The sequence below is a fragment of the Anopheles darlingi genome, chromosome X (genome assembly GCF_943734745.1).
Source record: "Anopheles darlingi chromosome X, idAnoDarlMG_H_01, whole genome shotgun sequence".
Lineage (NCBI taxonomy): Eukaryota > Metazoa > Arthropoda > Insecta > Diptera > Culicidae > Anopheles > Anopheles darlingi.
In genome coordinates, this window is record NC_064873.1 from 5737263 (window position 1) to 5755785 (window position 18523).

The window sequence follows — 18523 nt, forward strand, 5'->3', positions numbered from 1 at the left end:
GCGATGCATCCGTATACAGGATGGTGTCGTCCTCTTCTTTAAAATATCCTCTCTTGACTATTTCCTCCTTCGCCAGCCTCTTCAATTGCTCAAAATCCTTCTGCTGTTCCTCTCCCCACTTGAACTTGCTCCCTGGTATGATACAGTCCCTCAGGGATTTAGTTTTGTGCGAAATTTTTTTTTATGAACGGGCTAATAAACGGCACCATTCCCAGAAAACTTCTCAACTCTGACACATCCCTGGGCCTCTCAAATCCCTGGATTTCTATTAATTTCTCTCTCGTTGGCAAGATCCCTTCCCCATCCAACGTCAACCCGAGGAAATCTACTTTGTTCATATTGTACCTAGATTTCGACAAAACGGACGACGGTTGCTCGAAGGATGTTGGGAGGGAGGGAGGGAGGGAGGGAGGGAGGCAGAGAGGCGTCGCCGGAGAAGGAAAAAGGGAAAAAGATGGAGAACGAACGGTCGGTCGATCGATCTTTTCAAATCTTTTCGGGCGTTCTTCAACCCCTTCTATCCCCTTCGTTTGATTCGTTTTTTCCCCCTGTAAGCTGGTGGGATAGGAAGACGAGGAAAGAGCGTGGAGAGGCGGGGGGGGGGGGGGGGGAGGGGAAAAGGGAAGCAGATTGCGCTCACTGGCAGTGGCGGCACTTTTTGCGCTGCCACGCGATCGTCGTCGCGATGGTGATTCATGCTGAGAGAGCTAGAGATGGAGAGAAAGAGATGGAGAAAGGTGGAGGGGGGAAGGGTGGGAGAGGGGGGGGGGCAAGGCATATCTATGCTCGGCCACCCTATGTCCCGGGTGGTTTTTGGCCGGTTCCACCAATCGACCAATTTTTGGTCACACACGCACACATGTCGCGCAATTTTGGACATCGGCATCAGCAGCCGGCATCGTTCCGGCGCTTCGCGTACAACAACGGACCATCACGAGCCGTGAAGAGATCGAGCCGAAAATGATCGAACTGCCGCGGCTGCAGCCTCTGGTGCTGCAGTTTCGGACGGATGCATTCCGGCCGTTATTTAACCGCGATTTCGCTCATTTCGAGCAGACTTCATTCGCTTTCGAGCAGCATGTTCATGCGCCCAAAGCTATGCTTCTGTGCTTTTCTGCTGCCGAGGCTGCTTTCGAGCGCAGCTGCCGTTTTGTAGCGCTGTTTGAGAGATCGAATCGATCCTACACTTGGTTTAGCGTTTCAGCTTTTCACCGTTCATGTTGATGTATGATTTTTAAATAGTGCGCTTAATCTATCACTTATGCTTGGATTGATTGGAATCGGATTAATGATGAGATAATGTGTGTTTGCTATTTAACCAACGCGAAGTAACTCCTCGACTACAGGCTATCGTATGCGAAGGTTGACGGCCGCACTTGGTTGTCAAATCTTATGACGATTTGGCGCTCTTTCCATTTATTTTGCAGCAACGGTCGCGGTCCAGAGGTAAGAACCTGAAGCAAAATTACAAATAAATTAGGATTTTAAACGTGCATCACTGTATCGTAGCCAATCGATCGCCATGAGTCAATCCCCGTTAGAGCAAACTCCGCCAAAGTCTGAGGTTGGCGGGGACAAGGAACGGCTGCCGAGTGCTCCGTTTAGCAGCACTGGCCTAGAAACCCTGCGACTTCCGATGATCGCTGAGCAGCCGGAGACGTCGCTGCGCCGATCGATTCGGGCTCGCGTGCCCAGCAAACGATTTTTGGATACATCCCGCAGCGATAGCGATACGGACGGGGAACATCAAATAAAACGCACGGTAGAGGAGACCGAGATACAGGAGCTGAGCAGCAAGCTGTCCTCCGCTACGCTGTCCGAGGAGTGCCACGATGTGGCAGGTCGAACCATGTACGGGTTTCGCACGCCGAAAAAGCGCGATTCGATGCGCAAGCTGGCCGCGCAGACAAGCACCCAACGCCGCTCGAAAGTACAGCGTACACCAACCACGCCCCGTACTCCAGCCGCACTCCGTACACCAAGCAGCGCACGTCAGCGTAGAATGAAGCACCGAAATCCGCAGACACCGGCCCAAGTGCGCCAGCTCCGGAAGCAAGGTATGGGACATTCTCCTCACGACACCCATTTGATTCTCCTATTATCCTACGACCCATTGGTCCACAACCGCTGCGTCTAGCTGACCTTTCTCGTTATTATGGTTTTTCTTCTCGTAGCTATTGGCAAAGTTTTGCAAAAGGTGGATGAAGAATCCGACCCTTTTTACAGCCCGGCGTCTTCCTCGACCGACACGGAGCCGCCCGATACTCACAGCGGTAGCGATGACGATGAAGAAGAGGTCGCCGCAACGGCCGAATCAAAGTCGATCAGGAAACAACAGGCTCGGTCCCCGACAGGGGCGAAACCCAAGGTTAAGATTCCGGTTGTGGGCCCGACCGATACGCCGATCGTGAAATCTTCGGAGTACTGTTATGACAACTCTTATGAACAGTACTTTTCGATCCATGCTACTACGAAAGTAGTCACGTCCAACCATACACTGGACTTACTAGCCACATCGCGCATACCGCGTGCTTTAATGCAGCAGTTGCTGCAGGAGACCAGCCCGCCCGCGCCCCACCGGGACCGACAGCAAGAAATGAATGACAAATGTATGCTCTTCTTCCGGGATTGGCTGTTCACGCTTAACGAGGGATTTAGTGTGCTGTTGTTCGGCATCGGGCATTCGGCCAATGGGGAGCTAATGCAGCTCTTCATCGATGAAAAGTTAAACGGTTATCCTACCATCTTTGTGCAGGGATATGTTCCCGACTTTAGCATCAAGGACGTACTGGATCGGATTTGTGGCGAGGTGTTTGAAATGTGGCTTTCAACGACGAACACACACGAGGCGTTGGATAAGATCGAGCGTAAGTTCGCCGACCATCCTGAGAAGCATCTGTTTTTACTAGTCCATAACTTGGACGGTTCATCGCTGCGGAACGAGTCCACCCAGTCTGCTATATGCCGACTGGCGGCCATCGACAACGTACATTTTATCGCATCGATCGAAAATCACATCGCATCGGCCATGTGGGGCACGAATAAACAAGCGGCATATAACTTCAAGTGGTTTGACGCTACCACGCTCCAACCGTACAATGCCGAGACGTCGTTCGAGAACTCTCTGATGGTCCAAAACGCCGATGCGCCCGCGTTCGATGCAATGAAGCGAGTTGTATGCTCGCTAACAGCGAACGCGCGCGGAATATACAACGCGATTGTTAAGTATCAACTAACCAACCAGAAGGTGCAACAGCAGCACTACGCCGGCATGCCAATGCAGGAGTTGTATCGTCAGTGCCGCGAATCGTTCCTCGTTTCGTCGGATGCTGCCCTGCGCTGTCACCTCACCGAGTTCGTTGATCACAAATTACTGCGGTTCAAGCGCAACTCTGAGAGTAGCGAGGCGGTCCTCATTCCGCTGTCGCACATGCTCCTCCAGCGGTTTGTTGATGAGCAGGATGTCGTCTAATTCACATGGTGCCATATATGTATTCGTTCACATGGTGCCATATATGTATTCACTGTAGCGTGAAAGTACAGTACAAGGAGAATTAATCTCCATAAAGTATAGCATAAGGTTTGAATTAGAGGAGCTTTAGATCCTCGAGCAGTGATCTCAATTTGAAATAAATGTTATTTATCCGTTCGTTTATCCTTCTGTACTAATACAGCCCCGAGTCCCCAAGGCGATGCATCTGTATACAGGATGGTGTCGTCCTCTTCTTTAAAATATCCTCTCTTGACTATTTCCTCCTTCGCCAGCCTCTTCAATTGCTCAAAATCCTTCTGCTGTTCCTCTCCCCACTTGAACTTGCTCCCTGGTATGATACAGTCCCTCAGGGATTTAGTTTTGTGCGAAATTTTTTTTTATGAACGGGCTAATAAACGGCACCATTCCCAGAAAACTTCTCAACTCTGACACATCCCTGGGCCTCTCAAATCCCTGGATTTCTATTAATTTCTCTCTCGTTGGCAAGATCCCTTCCCCATCCAACGTCAACCCGAGGAAATCTACTTTGTTCATATTGTACCTAGATTTCGACAAAACGGACGACGGTTGCTCGAAGGATGTTGGGAGGGAGGGAGGGAGGGAGGGAGGGAGGCAGAGAGGCGTCGCCGGAGAAGGAAAAAGGGAAAAAGATGGAGAACGAACGGTCGGTCGATCGATCTTTTCAAATCTTTTCGGGCGTTCTTCAACCCCTTCTATCCCCTTCGTTTGATTCGTTTTTTCCCCCTGTAAGCTGGTGGGATAGGAAGACGAGGAAAGAGCGTGGAGAGGCGGGGGGGGGGGGAGGGGAAAAGGGAAGCAGATTGCGCTCACTGGCAGTGGCGGCACTTTTTGCGCTGCCACGCGATCGTCGTCGCGATGGTGATTCATGCTGAGAGAGCTAGAGATGGAGAGAAAGAGATGGAGAAAGGTGGAGGGGGGAAGGGTGGGAGAGGGGGGGGGGGCAAGGCATATCTATGCTCGGCCACCCTATGTCCCGGGTGGTTTTTGGCCGGTTCCACCAATCGACCAATTTTTGGTCACACACGCACACATGTCGCGCAATTTTGGACATCGGCATCAGCAGCCGGCATCGTTCCGGCGCTTCGCGTACAACAACGGACCATCACGAGCCGTGAAGAGATCGAGCCGAAAATGATCGAACTGCCGCGGCTGCAGCCTCTGGTGCTGCAGTTTCGGACGGATGCATTCCGGCCGTTATTTAACCGCGATTTCGCTCATTTCGAGCAGACTTCATTCGCTTTCGAGCAGCATGTTCATGCGCCCAAAGCTATGCTTCTGTGCTTTTCTGCTGCCGAGGCTGCTTTCGAGCGCAGCTGCCGTTTTGTAGCGCTGTTTGAGAGATCGAATCGATCCTACACTTGGTTTAGCGTTTCAGCTTTTCACCGTTCATGTTGATGTATGATTTTTAAATAGTGCGCTTAATCTATCACTTATGCTTGGATTGATTGGAATCGGATTAATGATGAGATAATGTGTGTTTGCTATTTAACCAACGCGAAGTAACTCCTCAACTACAGGCTATCGTATGCGAAGGTTGACGGCCGCACTTGGTTGTCAAATCTTATGACGATTTGGCGCTCTTTCCATTTATTTTGCAGCAACGGTCGCGGTCCAGAGGTAAGAACCTGAAGCAAAATTACAAATAAATTAGGATTTTAAACGTGCATCACTGTATCGTAGCCAATCGATCGCCATGAGTCAATCCCCGTTAGAGCAAACTCCGCCAAAGTCTGAGGTTGGCGGGGACAAGGAACGGCTGCCGAGTGCTCCGTTTAGCAGCACTGGCCTAGAAACCCTGCGACTTCCGATGATCGCTGAGCAGCCGGAGGCGACAAGCACCCAACGCCGCTCGAAAGTACAGCGTACACCAACCACGCCCCGTACTCCAGCCGCACTCCGTACACCAAGCAGCGCACGTCAGCGTAGAATGAAGCACCGAAATCCGCAGACACCGGCCCAAGTGCGCCAGCTCCGGAAGCAAGGTATGGGACATTCTCCTCACGACACCCATTTGATTCTCCTATTATCCTACGACCCATTGGTCCACAACCGCTGCGTCTAGCTGACCTTTCTCGTTATTATGGTTTTTCTTCTCGTAGCTATTGGCAAAGTTTTGCAAAAGGTGGATGAAGAATCCGACGCTTCATACAGCCCGGCGTCTTCCTCGACCGACACGGAGCCGCCCGATACTCACAGCGGTAGCGATGACGATGAAGAAGAGGTCGCCGCAACGGCCGAATCAAAGTCGATCAGGAAACAACAGGCTCGGTCCCCGACAGGGGCGAAACCCAAGGTTAAGATTCCGGCTGTGGGCCCGACCGATACGCCGATCGTGAAATCTTCGGAGTACTGTTATGACAACTCTTATGAACAGTACTTTTCGATCCATGCTACTACGAAAGTAGTCACGTCCAACCATACACTGGACTTACTAGCCACATCGCGCATACCGCATGCTCTAATGCAGCAGTTGCTGCAGGAGACCAGCCCGCCCGCGCCCCACCGGGACCGACTGCAAGAAACGTATGACAAATGTATGCTCTTCTTCCGGGATTGGCTGTTCATGCTTAACGAGGGATTTAGTGTGCTGTTGTTCGGCATCGGATCCAAGCGGGAGCTAATGCAGCTCTTCATCGACGAAAAGTTAAACGGCTATCCTACCATCTTTGTGCAGGAATATTTACCCGACTTTAGCATCAAGGACGTACTGGATCGGATTTGTGGGAAGGTGTTCGATATGCGGCTTTCAACGACGAACACACACGAGGCGTTGGATAAGATCGAGCGTAAGTTCGCCGACCATCCTGAGAAGCATCTGTTTTTACTAGTCCATAACTTGGACGGTTCATCGCTGCGGAACGAGTCCACCCAGTCTGCTATATGCCGACTGGCGGCCATCGACAACGTACATTTTATCGCATCGATCGAAAATCACATCGCATCGGCCATGTGGGGCACGAATAAACAAGCGGCATATAACTTCAAGTGGTTTGACGCTACCACGCTCCAACCGTACAATGCCGAGACGTCGTTCGAGAACTCTCTGATGGTCCAAAACGCCGATGCGCCCGCGTTCGATGCAATGAAGCGAGTTGTATGCTCGCTAACAGCGAACGCGCGCGGAATATACAACGCGATTGTTAAGTATCAACTAACCAACCAGAAGGTGCAACAGCAGCACTACGCCGGCATGCCAATGCAGGAGTTGTATCGTCAGTGCCGCGAATCGTTCCTCGTTTCGTCGGATGCTGCCCTGCGCTGTCACCTCACCGAGTTCGTTGATCACAAATTATTGCGGTTCAAGCGCAACTCTGAGAGTAGCGAGGCGGTCCTCATTCCGCTGTCGCACATGCTCCTCCAGCGGTTTGTTGATGAGCAGGATGTCGTCTAATTCACATGGTGCCATATATGTATTCGTTCACATGGTGCCATATATGTATTCACTGTAGCGTGAAAGTACAGTACAAGGAGAATTAATCTCCATAAAGTATAGCATAAGGTTTGAATTAGAGGAGCTTTAGATCCTCGAGCAGTGATCTCAATTTGAAATAAATGTTATTTATCCGTTCGTTTATCCTTCTGTACTAATACAGCCCCGAGTCCCCAAGGCGATGCATTCCGCTGTCGCACATGCTCCTCCAGCGGTTTGTTGATGAGCAGGATGTCGTCTAATTCACGAAGGCTCGTACAAGTACTTCGATGTTCGTTCACATGGTGCCATATATGTATTCACTGTAGCGTGAAAGGACAGTACAATGAGAATTAATCTCTATAAAGTATAGCATAAGGTTTGAATTAGAGGAGCTTTAGATCCTCGAGCAGTGATCTCGTTCGATGCAATGAAGCGAGTTGTATGTTCGCGCGGCGAACGCGCGCGGCATATTCAACGTGATTGTCAACTAGGATCAGGATGCTGCCATGCTTGATCACAAATTGCTGCGGTTCAAGTAATTGACGTAGGCTCGTACAAGTACTTCGATGTTCGTTCACATGGTGCCATTTATGTATTCACTGTAGCGTGAAACGACAGTACAATGAGAATTAATCTCTATAAAGTATAGCATAAGGTTTGAATTAGAGGAGCTTTAGATCCTCGAGCAGTGATCTCGTTCGATGCAATGAAGTGAGTTGTATGTTCGCTAACAGCGAACGCGCGCGGCATATTCAACGTGATTGTCAACTAGGATCAGGATGCTGCCATGCTTGATCACAAATTGCTGCGGTTCAAGTAATTGACGTAGGCTCGTACAAGTACTTCGATGTTCGTTCACATGGTGCCATATATGTATTCACTGTAGCGTGAAACGACAGTACAATGAGAATTAATTTCTATAAAGTATAGCATAAGGTTTGAATTAGAGGAGCTTTAGATCCTCGAGCAGTGATCTCGTTCGATGCAATGAAGCGAGTTGTATGTTCGCTAACAGCGAACGCGCGCGGCATATTCAACGTGATTGTCAACTAGGATCAGGATGCTGCCATGCTTGATCACAAATTGCTGCGGTTCAAGTAATTGACGTAGGCTCGTACAAGTACTTCGATGTTCGTTCACATGGTGCCATATATGTATTCACTGTAGCGTGAAACGACAGTACAATGAGAATTAATCTCTATAAAGTATAGCATAAGGTTTGAATTAGAGGAGCTTTAGATCCTCGAGCAGTGATCTCGTTCGATGCAATGAAGCGAGTTGTATGTTCGCTAACAGCGAACGCGCGCGGCATATTCAACGTGATTGTCAACTAGGATCAGGATGCTGCCATGCTTGATCACAAATTGCTGCGGTTCAAGTAATTGACGTAGGCTCGTACAAGTACTTCGATGTTCGTTCACATGGTGCCATTTATGTATTCACTGTAGCGTGAAACGACAGTACAATGAGAATTAATCTCTATAAAGTATAGCATAAGGTTTGAATTAGAGGAGCTTTAGATCCTCGAGCAGTGATCTCGTTCGATGCAATGAAGTGAGTTGTATGTTCGCTAACAGCGAACGCGCGCGGCATATTCAACGTGATTGTTAACTAGGATCAGGATGCTGCCATGCTTGATCACAAATTGCTGCGGTTCAAGTAATTGACGAAGGCTCGTACAAGTACTTCGATGTTCGTTCACATGGTGCCATATATGTATTCACTGTAGCGTGAAACGACAGTACAATGAGAATTAATTTCTATAAAGTATAGCATAAGGTTTGAATTAGAGGAGCTTTAGATCCTCGAGCAGTGATCTCGTTCGATGCAAGGAAGCGAGTTGTATGTTCGCTAACAGCGAACGCGCGCGGCATATTCAACGTGATTGTCAACTAGGATCAGGATGCTGCCATGCTTGATCACAAATTGCTGCGGTTCAAGTAATTGACGAAGGCTCGTACAAGTACTTCGATGTTCGTTCACATGGTGCCATTTATGTATTCACTGTAGCGTGAAACGACAGTACAATGAGAATTAATCTCTATAAAGTATAGCATAAGGTTTGAATTAGAGGAGCTTTAGATCCTCGAGCAGTGATCTCGTTCGATGCAATGAAGCGAGTTGTATGTTCGCTAACAGCGAACGCGCGCGGCATATTCAACGTGATTGTCAACTAGGATCAGGATGCTGCCATGCTTGATCACAAATTGCTGCGGTTCAAGTAATTGACGTAGGCTCGTACAAGTACTTCGATGTTCGTTCACATGGTGCCATTTATGTATTCACTGTAGCGTGAAACGACAGTACAATGAGAATTAATCTCTATAAAGTATAGCATAAGGTTTGAATTAGAGGAGCTTTAGATCCTCGAGCAGTGATCTCGTTCGATGCAAGGAAGCGAGTTGTATGTTCGCTAACAGCGAACGCGCGCGGCATATTCAACGTGATTGTCAACTAGGATCAGGATGCTGCCATGCTTGATCACAAATTGCTGCGGTTCAAGTAATTGACGAAGGCTCGTACAAGTACTTCGATGTTCGTTCACATGGTGCCATTTATGTATTCACTGTAGCGTGAAACGACAGTACAATGAGAATTAATCTCTATAAAGTATAGCATAAGGTTTGAATTAGAGGAGCTTTAGATCCTCGAGCAGTGATCTCGTTCGATGCAATGAAGCGAGTTGTATGTTCGCTAACAGCGAACGCGCGCGGCATATTCAACGTGATTGTCAACTAGGATCAGGATGCTGCCATGCTTGATCACAAATTGCTGCGGTTCAAGTAATTGACGTAGGCTCGTACAAGTACTTCGATGTTCGTTCACATGGTGCCATTTATGTATTCACTGTAGCGTGAAACGACAGTACAATGAGAATTAATCTCTATAAAGTATAGCATAAGGTTTGAATTAGAGGAGCTTTAGATCCTCGAGCAGTGATCTCGTTCGATGCAATGAAGTGAGTTGTATGTTCGCTAACAGCGAACGCGCGCGGCATATTCAACGTGATTGTTAACTAGGATCAGGATGCTGCCATGCTTGATCACAAATTGCTGCGGTTCAAGTAATTGACGAAGGCTCGTACAAGTACTTCGATGTTCGTTCACATGGTGCCATATATGTATTCACTGTAGCGTGAAACGACAGTACAATGAGAATTAATTTCTATAAAGTATAGCATAAGGTTTGAATTAGAGGAGCTTTAGATCCTCGAGCAGTGATCTCGTTCGATGCAATGAAGCGAGTTGTATGTTCGCTAACAGCGAACGCGCGCGGCATATTCAACGTGATTGTCAACTAGGATCAGGATGCTGCCATGCTTGATCACAAATTGCTGCGGTTCAAGTAATTGACGAAGGCTCGTACAAGTACTTCGATGTTCGTTCACATGGTGCCATATATGTATTCACTGTAGCGTGAAACGACAGTACAATGAGAATTAATCTCTATAAAGTATAGCATAAGGTTTGAATTAGAGGGGCTTTAGATTCTCGAGCAGTGATCTCGTTCGATGCAATGAAGCGAGTTGTATGTTCGCTAACAGCGAACGCGCGCGGCATATTCAACGTGATTGTCAACTAGGATCAGGATGCTGCCATGCTTGATCACAAATTGCTGCGGTTCAAGTAATTGACGAAGGCTCGTACAAGTACTTCGATGTTCGTTCACATGGTGCCATTTATGTATTCACTGTAGCGTGAAACGACAGTACAATGAGAATTAATCTCTATAAAGTATAGCATAAGGTTTGAATTAGAGGAGCTTTAGATCCTCGAGCAGTGATCTCGTTCGATGCAATGAAGCGAGTTGTATGTTCGCTAACAGCGAACGCGCGCGGCATATTCAACGTGATTGTCAACTAGGATCAGGATGCTGCCATGCTTGATCACAAATTGCTGCGGTTCAAGTAATTGACGTAGGCTCGTACAAGTACTTCGATGTTCGTTCACATGGTGCCATTTATGTATTCACTGTAGCGTGAAACGACAGTACAATGAGAATTAATCTCTATAAAGTATAGCATAAGGTTTGAATTAGAGGAGCTTTAGATCCTCGAGCAGTGATCTCGTTCGATGCAATGAAGCGAGTTGTATGTTCGCTAACAGCGAACGCGCGCGGCATATTCAACGTGATTGTCAACTAGGATCAGGATGCTGCCATGCTTGATCACAAATTGCTGCGGTTCAAGTAATTGACGAAGGCTCGTACAAGTACTTCGATGTTCGTTCACATGGTGCCATATATGTATTCACTGTAGCGTGAAACGACAGTACAATGAGAATTAATTTCTATAAAGTATAGCATAAGGTTTGAATTAAAGGAGCTTTAGATCCTCGAGCAGTGATCTCGTTCGATGCAATGAAGCGAGTTGTATGTTCGCTAACAGCGAACGCGCGCGGCATATTCAACGTGATTGTCAACTAGGATCAGGATGCTGCCATGCTTGATCACAAATTGCTGCGGTTCAAGTAATTGACGAAGGCTCGTACAAGTACTTCGATGTTCGTTCACATGGTGCCATATATGTATTCACTGTAGCGTGAAACGACAGTACAATGAGAATTAATTTCTATAAAGTATAGCATAAGGTTTGAATTAGAGGAGCTTTAGATCCTCGAGCAGTGATCTCGTTCGATGCAATGAAGCGAGTTGTATGTTCGCTAACAGCGAACGCGCGCGGCATATTCAACGTGATTGTCAACTAGGATCAGGATGCTGCCATGCTTGATCACAAATTGCTGCGGTTCAAGTAATTGACGAAGGCTCGTACAAGTACTTCGATGTTCGTACTTCGATGTATTCACTGTAGCGTGAAACGACAGTACAATGAGAATTAATTTCTATAAAGTATAGCATAAGGTTTGAATTAGAGGAGCTTTAGATCCTCGAGCAGTGATCTCGTTCGATGCAATGAAGCGAGTTGTATGTTCGCTAACAGCGAACGCGCGCGGCATATTCAACGTGATTGTCAACTAGGATCAGGATGCTGCCATGCTTGATCACAAATTGCTGCGGTTCAAGTAATTGACGAAGGCTCGTACAAGTACTTCGATGTTCGTTCACATGGTGCCATATATGTATTCACTGTAGCGTGAAACGACAGTACAATGAGAATTAATTTCTATAAAGTATAGCATAAGGTTTGAATTAGAGGAGCTTTAGATCCTCGAGCAGTGATCTCGTTCGATGCAATGAAGCGAGTTGTATGTTCGCTAACAGCGAACGCGCGCGGCATATTCAACGTGATTGTCAACTACGATCAGGATGCTGCCATGCTTGATCACAAATTGCTGCGGTTCAAGTAATTGACGAAGGCTCGTACAAGTACTTCGATGTTCGTTCACATGGTGCCATTTATGTATTCACTGTAGCGTGAAACGACAGTACAATGAGAATTAATTTCTATAAAGCATAGCATAAGGTTTGAATTAGAGGAGCTTTAGATCCTCGAGCAGTGATCTCGTTCGATGCAATGAAGCGAGTTGTATGTTCGCTAACAGCGAACGCGCGCGGCATATTCAACGTGATTGTCAACTAGGATCAGGATGCTGCCATGCTTGATCACAAATTGCTGCGGTTCAAGTAATTGACGAAGGCTCGTACAAGTACTTCGATGTTCGTACTTCGATGTATTCACTGTAGCGTGAAACGACAGTACAATGAGAATTAATTTCTATAAAGTATAGCATAAGGTTTGAATTAGAGGAGCTTTAGATCCTCGAGCAGTGATCTCGTTCGATGCAATGAAGCGAGTTGTATGTTCGCTAACAGCGAACGCGCGCGGCATATTCAACGTGATTGTCAACTAGGATCAGGATGCTGCCATGCTTGATCACAAATTGCTGCGGTTCAAGTAATTGACGAAGGCTCGTACAAGTACTTCGATGTTCGTTCACATGGTGCCATATATGTATTCACTGTAGCGTGAAACGACAGTACAATGAGAATTAATTTCTATAAAGTATAGCATAAGGTTTGAATTAGAGGAGCTTTAGATCCTCGAGCAGTGATCTCGTTCGATGCAATGAAGCGAGTTGTATGTTCGCTAACAGCGAACGCGCGCGGCATATTCAACGTGATTGTCAACTACGATCAGGATGCTGCCATGCTTGATCACAAATTGCTGCGGTTCAAGTAATTGACGAAGGCTCGTACAAGTACTTCGATGTTCGTTCACATGGTGCCATTTATGTATTCACTGTAGCGTGAAACGACAGTACAATGAGAATTAATTTCTATAAAGTATAGCATAAGGTTTGAATTAGAGGAGCTTTAGATCCTCGAGCAGTGATCTCGTTCGATGCAATGAAGCGAGTTGTATGTTCGCTAACAGCGAACGCGCGCGGCATATTCAACGTGATTGTCAACTAGGATCAGGATGCTGCCATGCTTGATCACAAATTGCTGCGGTTCAAGTAATTGACGAAGGCTCGTACAAGTACTTCGATGTTCGTTCACATGGTGCCATATATGTATTCACTGTAGCGTGAAAGGACAGTACAATGAGAATTAATCTCTATAAAGTATAGGATAAGGTTTGAATTAGAGGAGCTTTAGATCCTCGAGCAGTGATCTCGTTCGATGCAATGAAGCGAGTTGTATGTTCGCTAACAGCGAACGCGCGCGGCATATTCAACGTGATTGTCAACTAGGATCAGGATGCTGCCATGCTTGATCACAAATTGCTGCGGTTCAAGTAATTGACGAAGGCTCGTACAAGTACTTCGATGTTCGTTCACATGGTGCCATATATGTATTCACTGTAGCGTGAAACGACAGTACAATGAGAATTAATCTCTATAAAGTATAGCATAAGGTTTGAATTAGAGGGGCTTTAGATCCTCGAGCAGTGATCTCGTTCGATGCAATGAAGCGAGTTGTATGTTCGCTAACAGCGAACGCGCGCGGCATATTCAACGTGATTGTCAACTAGGATCAGGATGCTGCCATGCTTGATCACAAATTGCTGCGGTTCAAGTAATTGACGAAGGCTCGTACAAGTACTTCGATGTTCGTTCACATGGTGCCATATATGTATTCACTGTAGCGTGAAACGACAGTACAATGAGAATTAATCTCTATAAAGTATAGCATAAGGTTTGAATTAGAGGAGCTTTAGATCCTCGAGCAGTGATCTCAATTTGAAATAAATGTTATTTATCCGTTCGTTTATCCTTCTGTACTAATACAGCCCCGAGTCCCCAAGGCGATGCATCCGTATACAGGATGGTGTCGTCCTCTTCTTTAAAATATCCTCTCTTGACTATTTCCTCCTTCGCCAGCCTCTTCAATTGCTCAAAATCCTTCTGCTGTTCCTCTCCCCACTTGAACTTGCTCCCTGGTATGATACAGTCCCTCAGGGATTTAGTTTTGTGCGAATTTTTTTTTTTATGAACGGGCTAATAAACGGCACCATTCCCAGAAAACTCCTCAACTCTGACACATCCCTGGGCCTCTCAAATCCCTGGATTTCTATTAATTTCTCTCTCGTTGGCAAGATCCCTTCCCCATCCAACGTCAACCCGAGGAAATCTACTTTGTTCATATTGTACCTAGATTTCGACAAAACGGACGACGGTTGCTCGAAGGATGTTGGGAGGGAGGGAGGGAGGGAGGGAGGGAGGCAGAGAGGCGTCGCCGGAGAAGGAAAAAGGGAAAAAGATGGAGAACGAACGGTCGGTCGATCGATCTTTTCAAATCTTTTCGGGCGTTCTTCAACCCCTTCTATCCCCTTCGTTTGATTCGTTTTTTCCCCCTGTAAGCTGGTGGGATAGGAAGACGAGGAAAGAGCGTGGAGAGGCGGGGGGGGGGGGAGGGGAAAAGGGAAGCAGATTGCGCTCACTGGCAGTGGCGGCACTTTTTGCGCTGCCACGCGATCGTCGTCGCGATGGTGATTCATGCTGAGAGAGCTAGAGATGGAGAGAAAGAGATGGAGAAAGGTGGAGGGGGGAAGGGTGGGAGAGGGGGGGGGGGGCAAGGCATATCTATGCTCGGCCACCCTATGTCCCGGGTGGTTTTTGGCCGGTTCCACCAATCGACCAATTTTTGGTCACACACGCACAAATGTCGCGCAATTTTGGACATCGGCATCAGCAGCCGGCATCGTTCCGGCGCTTCGCGTACAACAACGGACCATCACGAGCCGTGAAGAGATCGAGCCGAAAATGATCGAACTGCCGCGGCTGCAGCCTCTGGTGCTGCAGTTTCGGACGGATGCATTCCGGCCGTTATTTAACCGCGATTTCGCTCATTTCGAGCAGACTTCATTCGCTTTCGAGCAGCATGTTCATGCGCCCAAAGCTATGCTTCTGTGCTTTTCTGCTGCCGAGGCTGCTTTCGAGCGCAGCTGCCGTTTTGTAGCGCTGTTTGAGAGATCGAATCGATCCTACACTTGGTTTAGCGTTTCAGCTTTTCACCGTTCATGTTGATGTATGATTTTTAAATAGTGCGCTTAATCTATCACTTATGCTTGGATTGATTGGAATCGGATTAATGATGAGATAATGTGTGTTTGCTATTTAACCAACGCGAAGTAACTCCTCGACTACAGGCTATCGTATGCGAAGGTTGACGGCCGCACTTGGTTGTCAAATCTTATGACGATTTGGCGCTCTTTCCATTTATTTTGCAGCAACGGTCGCGGTCCAGAGGTAAGAACCTGAAGCAAAATTACAAATAAATTAGGATTTTAAACGTGCATCACAGTATCGTAGCCAATCGATCGCCATGAGTCAATCCCCGTTAGAGCAAACTCCGCCAAAGTCTGAGGTTGGCGGGGACAAGGAGCGGCTGCCGAGTGCTCCGTTTAGCAGCACTGGCCTAGAAACCCTGCGACTTCCGATGATCGCTGAGCAGCCGGAGACGCCGCTGCGCCGATCGATTCGGGCTCGCGTGCCCAGCAAACGATTTTTGGATACATCCCGCAGCGATAGCGATACGGACGGGGAACATCAAATAAAACGCACGGTAGAGGAGACCGAGATACAGGAGCTAGGCAGCAAGCTGTCCTCCGCTACGCTGTTCGAGGAGTGCCACGATGTGGCAGGTCGAACCATGTACGGGTTTCGCACGCCGAAAAAGCGCGATTCGATGCGCAAGCTGGCCGCGCAGACAAGCGCCCAACGCCGCTCGAAAGTACAGCGTACACCAACCACGCCCCGTACTCCAGCCGCACTCCGTACACCAAGCAGCGCACGTCAGCGTAGAATGAAGCACCGAAATCCGCAGACACCGGCCCAAGTGCGCCAGCTCCGGAAGCAAGGTATGGGACATTCTCCTCACGACACCCATTTGATTCTCCTATTATCCTACGACCCATTGGTCCACAACCGCTGCGTCTAGCTGACCTTTCTCGTTATTATGGTTTTTCTTCTCGTAGCTATTGGCAAAGTTTTGCAAAAGGTGGATGAAGAATCCGACCCTTTTTACAGCCCGGCGTCTTCCTCGACCGACACGGAGCCGCCCGATACTCACAGCGGTAGCGATGACGATGAAGAAGAGGTCGCCGCAACGGCCGAATCAAAGTCGATCAGGAAACAACAGGCTCGGTCCCCGACAGGGGCGAAACCCAAGGTTAAGATTCCGGTTGTGGGCCCGACCGATACGCCGATCGTGAAATCTTCGGAGTACTGTTATGACAACTCTTATGAACAGTACTTTTCGATCCATGCTACTACGAAAGTAGTCACGTCCAACCATACACTGGACTTACTAGCCACATCGCGCATACCGCATGCTCTAATGCAGCAGTTGCTGCAGGAGACCAGCCCGCCCGCGCCCCACCGGGACCGACTGCAAGAAATGAATGACAACTATATGCTCTTCTTCCGGAAATGGCTGTTCATGCTTAACGAGGGATTTAATGTGCTGTTGTTCGGTATCGGATCCAAGGGGGAGCTAATGCAGCTCTTCATCGATGAAAAGTTAAACGGCTATCCTGCCATCCTTGTGCAGGGATATTTTCCCGACTTTAGCATCAAGGACGTACTGGATCGGATTTGCGGGAAGGTGTTCGATATGCGGCTTTCAACGACGAACACACACGAGGCGTTGGATAAGATCGAGCGTAAGTTCGCCGACCATCCTGAGAAGCATCTGTTTTTAGTAGTCAATAACTTGGACGGTTCATCGCTGCGGAACGAGTCCACCCAGTCTGCTATATGCCGACTGGCGGCCATCGACAACGTACATTTTATCGCATCGATCGAAAATCACATCGCATCGGCCATGTGGGACACGTATAAACAAGCGGCATATAACTTCAGCTGGTTTGACGCTACCACGCTCCAACCGTACAATGCCGAGACGTCGTTCGAGAACTCTCTGATGGTCCAAAACGCCGATGCGCCCGCGTTCGATGCAATGAAGCGAGTTGTATGTTCGCTAACAGCGAACGCGCGCGGAATATTCAACGCGATTGTTAACTTTCAACTAACCAACCAGAAGGTGCAACAGCAGCACTACGCCGGCATGCCAATGCAGGAGTTGTATCGTCAGTGCCGCGAATCATTCCTGGTTTCTTCGGATGCTGCCCTGCGCTGTCACCTCACCGAGTTCGTTGATCACAAATTGCTGCGGTTCAAGCGCAACTCTGAGAGTAGCGAGGCGGTCCTCATTCCGCTGTCGCACATGCTCCTCCAGCGGTTTGTTGATGAGCAGGATGTCGTCTAATTCACGAAGGCTCGTACAAGTACTTCGATGTTCGTTCACATGGTGCCATATATGTATTCACTGTAGCGTGAAAGGACAGTACAATGAGAATTAATCTCTATAAAGTATAGCATAGGGTTTGTATTAGATAAAGAGGAGCTCTTGATTCTCGCGAATTCTCAGCAAAGTTCGCTGTTTAGCTCGTGTAGCTTCCAAATCAATTTAATTCGATGAATTTTTTTCATGGTTTTTTGTACTACTCCAATATTTTTTCAGCCACTGGCCTACTCCATTAAATTTTCAATAGCTTCTTAATATTACTCCAATATTTTTTCAGCCACTGGCCTACTGCATTACATTCTCAATAGCTTCTTAATATTCCTTTTCTGTAACGTTAAACTGACTATCAGTTGGTGTGATTCAAACAGCGCTGTCACACTAGAGTTTACCGGCTAGCAAGTTACGTTTCAAACGGAACATAACATTTTGCAATTACTAACGGCCGAGCGCTCTTCTTGTTTTGTTGAAGTATGCAATGTTGTTGAAGTGATCTCAATTTGAAATAAATTTAATTTATATCCATTTCTTTCACTTTCAATTGATTGGTTGATGGTTGTTGGCACGTCGGTTCCGGTTTGTCGACGCGTTCTATGCCCCCAAACCTTTCCCCCCAATGACGCGAGCGGCTAGCTAGGATAGCTGTTCAATTTATCGATCCAATCCAACTGCTGGCGCGCGCTCTCTTTCTTTCTCTCGGAATACACGCTTAGTCTTCGTAGTCTCATAAGACGCACCAGCTAGTATGCCACTAATTGCGAACGTACTGCCCCATCTGTTCACGCGCAAGCCGAATTTTTGGTACGGCTACGATCCGTTCCGGCCTTATGCAACCAAAGTTAGGCCTACTGTAGGCCTATTATTATTATTTTTTTTTGTCAAATATCTGC

General features: G+C 47.6%; 3 protein-coding genes across 3 annotated transcripts; all 3 read left to right on the top strand.

The window, feature by feature from the left end:
* Positions 1-1218: 1218 nt before the first annotated feature.
* Positions 1219-3680, top strand: LOC125954991 (origin recognition complex subunit 2-like). Its single transcript, XM_049685774.1, has 3 exons — positions 1219-1446; positions 1510-2057; positions 2175-3680. The coding sequence occupies exons 2-3, from the start codon at positions 1523-1525 to the stop codon at positions 3470-3472; spliced, it is 1833 nt and encodes a 610-aa protein (XP_049541731.1). The 5' UTR covers positions 1219-1446; positions 1510-1522; the 3' UTR covers positions 3473-3680.
* A 1229-nt stretch (positions 3681-4909) lies between these two features.
* Positions 4910-7349, top strand: LOC125955045 (origin recognition complex subunit 2-like). Its single transcript, XM_049685880.1, has 3 exons — positions 4910-5131; positions 5195-5496; positions 5614-7349. Exons 2-3 carry the CDS (start codon positions 5208-5210, stop codon positions 6903-6905), a joined length of 1581 nt encoding a protein of 526 aa, XP_049541837.1. The 5' UTR covers positions 4910-5131; positions 5195-5207; the 3' UTR covers positions 6906-7349.
* An 8212-nt stretch (positions 7350-15561) lies between these two features.
* LOC125955002 (origin recognition complex subunit 2-like) lies at positions 15562-18147 on the top strand. The gene is made up of 3 exons (XM_049685801.1): positions 15562-15577; positions 15633-16188; positions 16306-18147. Exons 2-3 carry the CDS (start codon positions 15654-15656, stop codon positions 17595-17597), a joined length of 1827 nt encoding a protein of 608 aa, XP_049541758.1. The 5' UTR covers positions 15562-15577; positions 15633-15653; the 3' UTR covers positions 17598-18147.
* Positions 18148-18523: the final 376 nt, after the last annotated feature.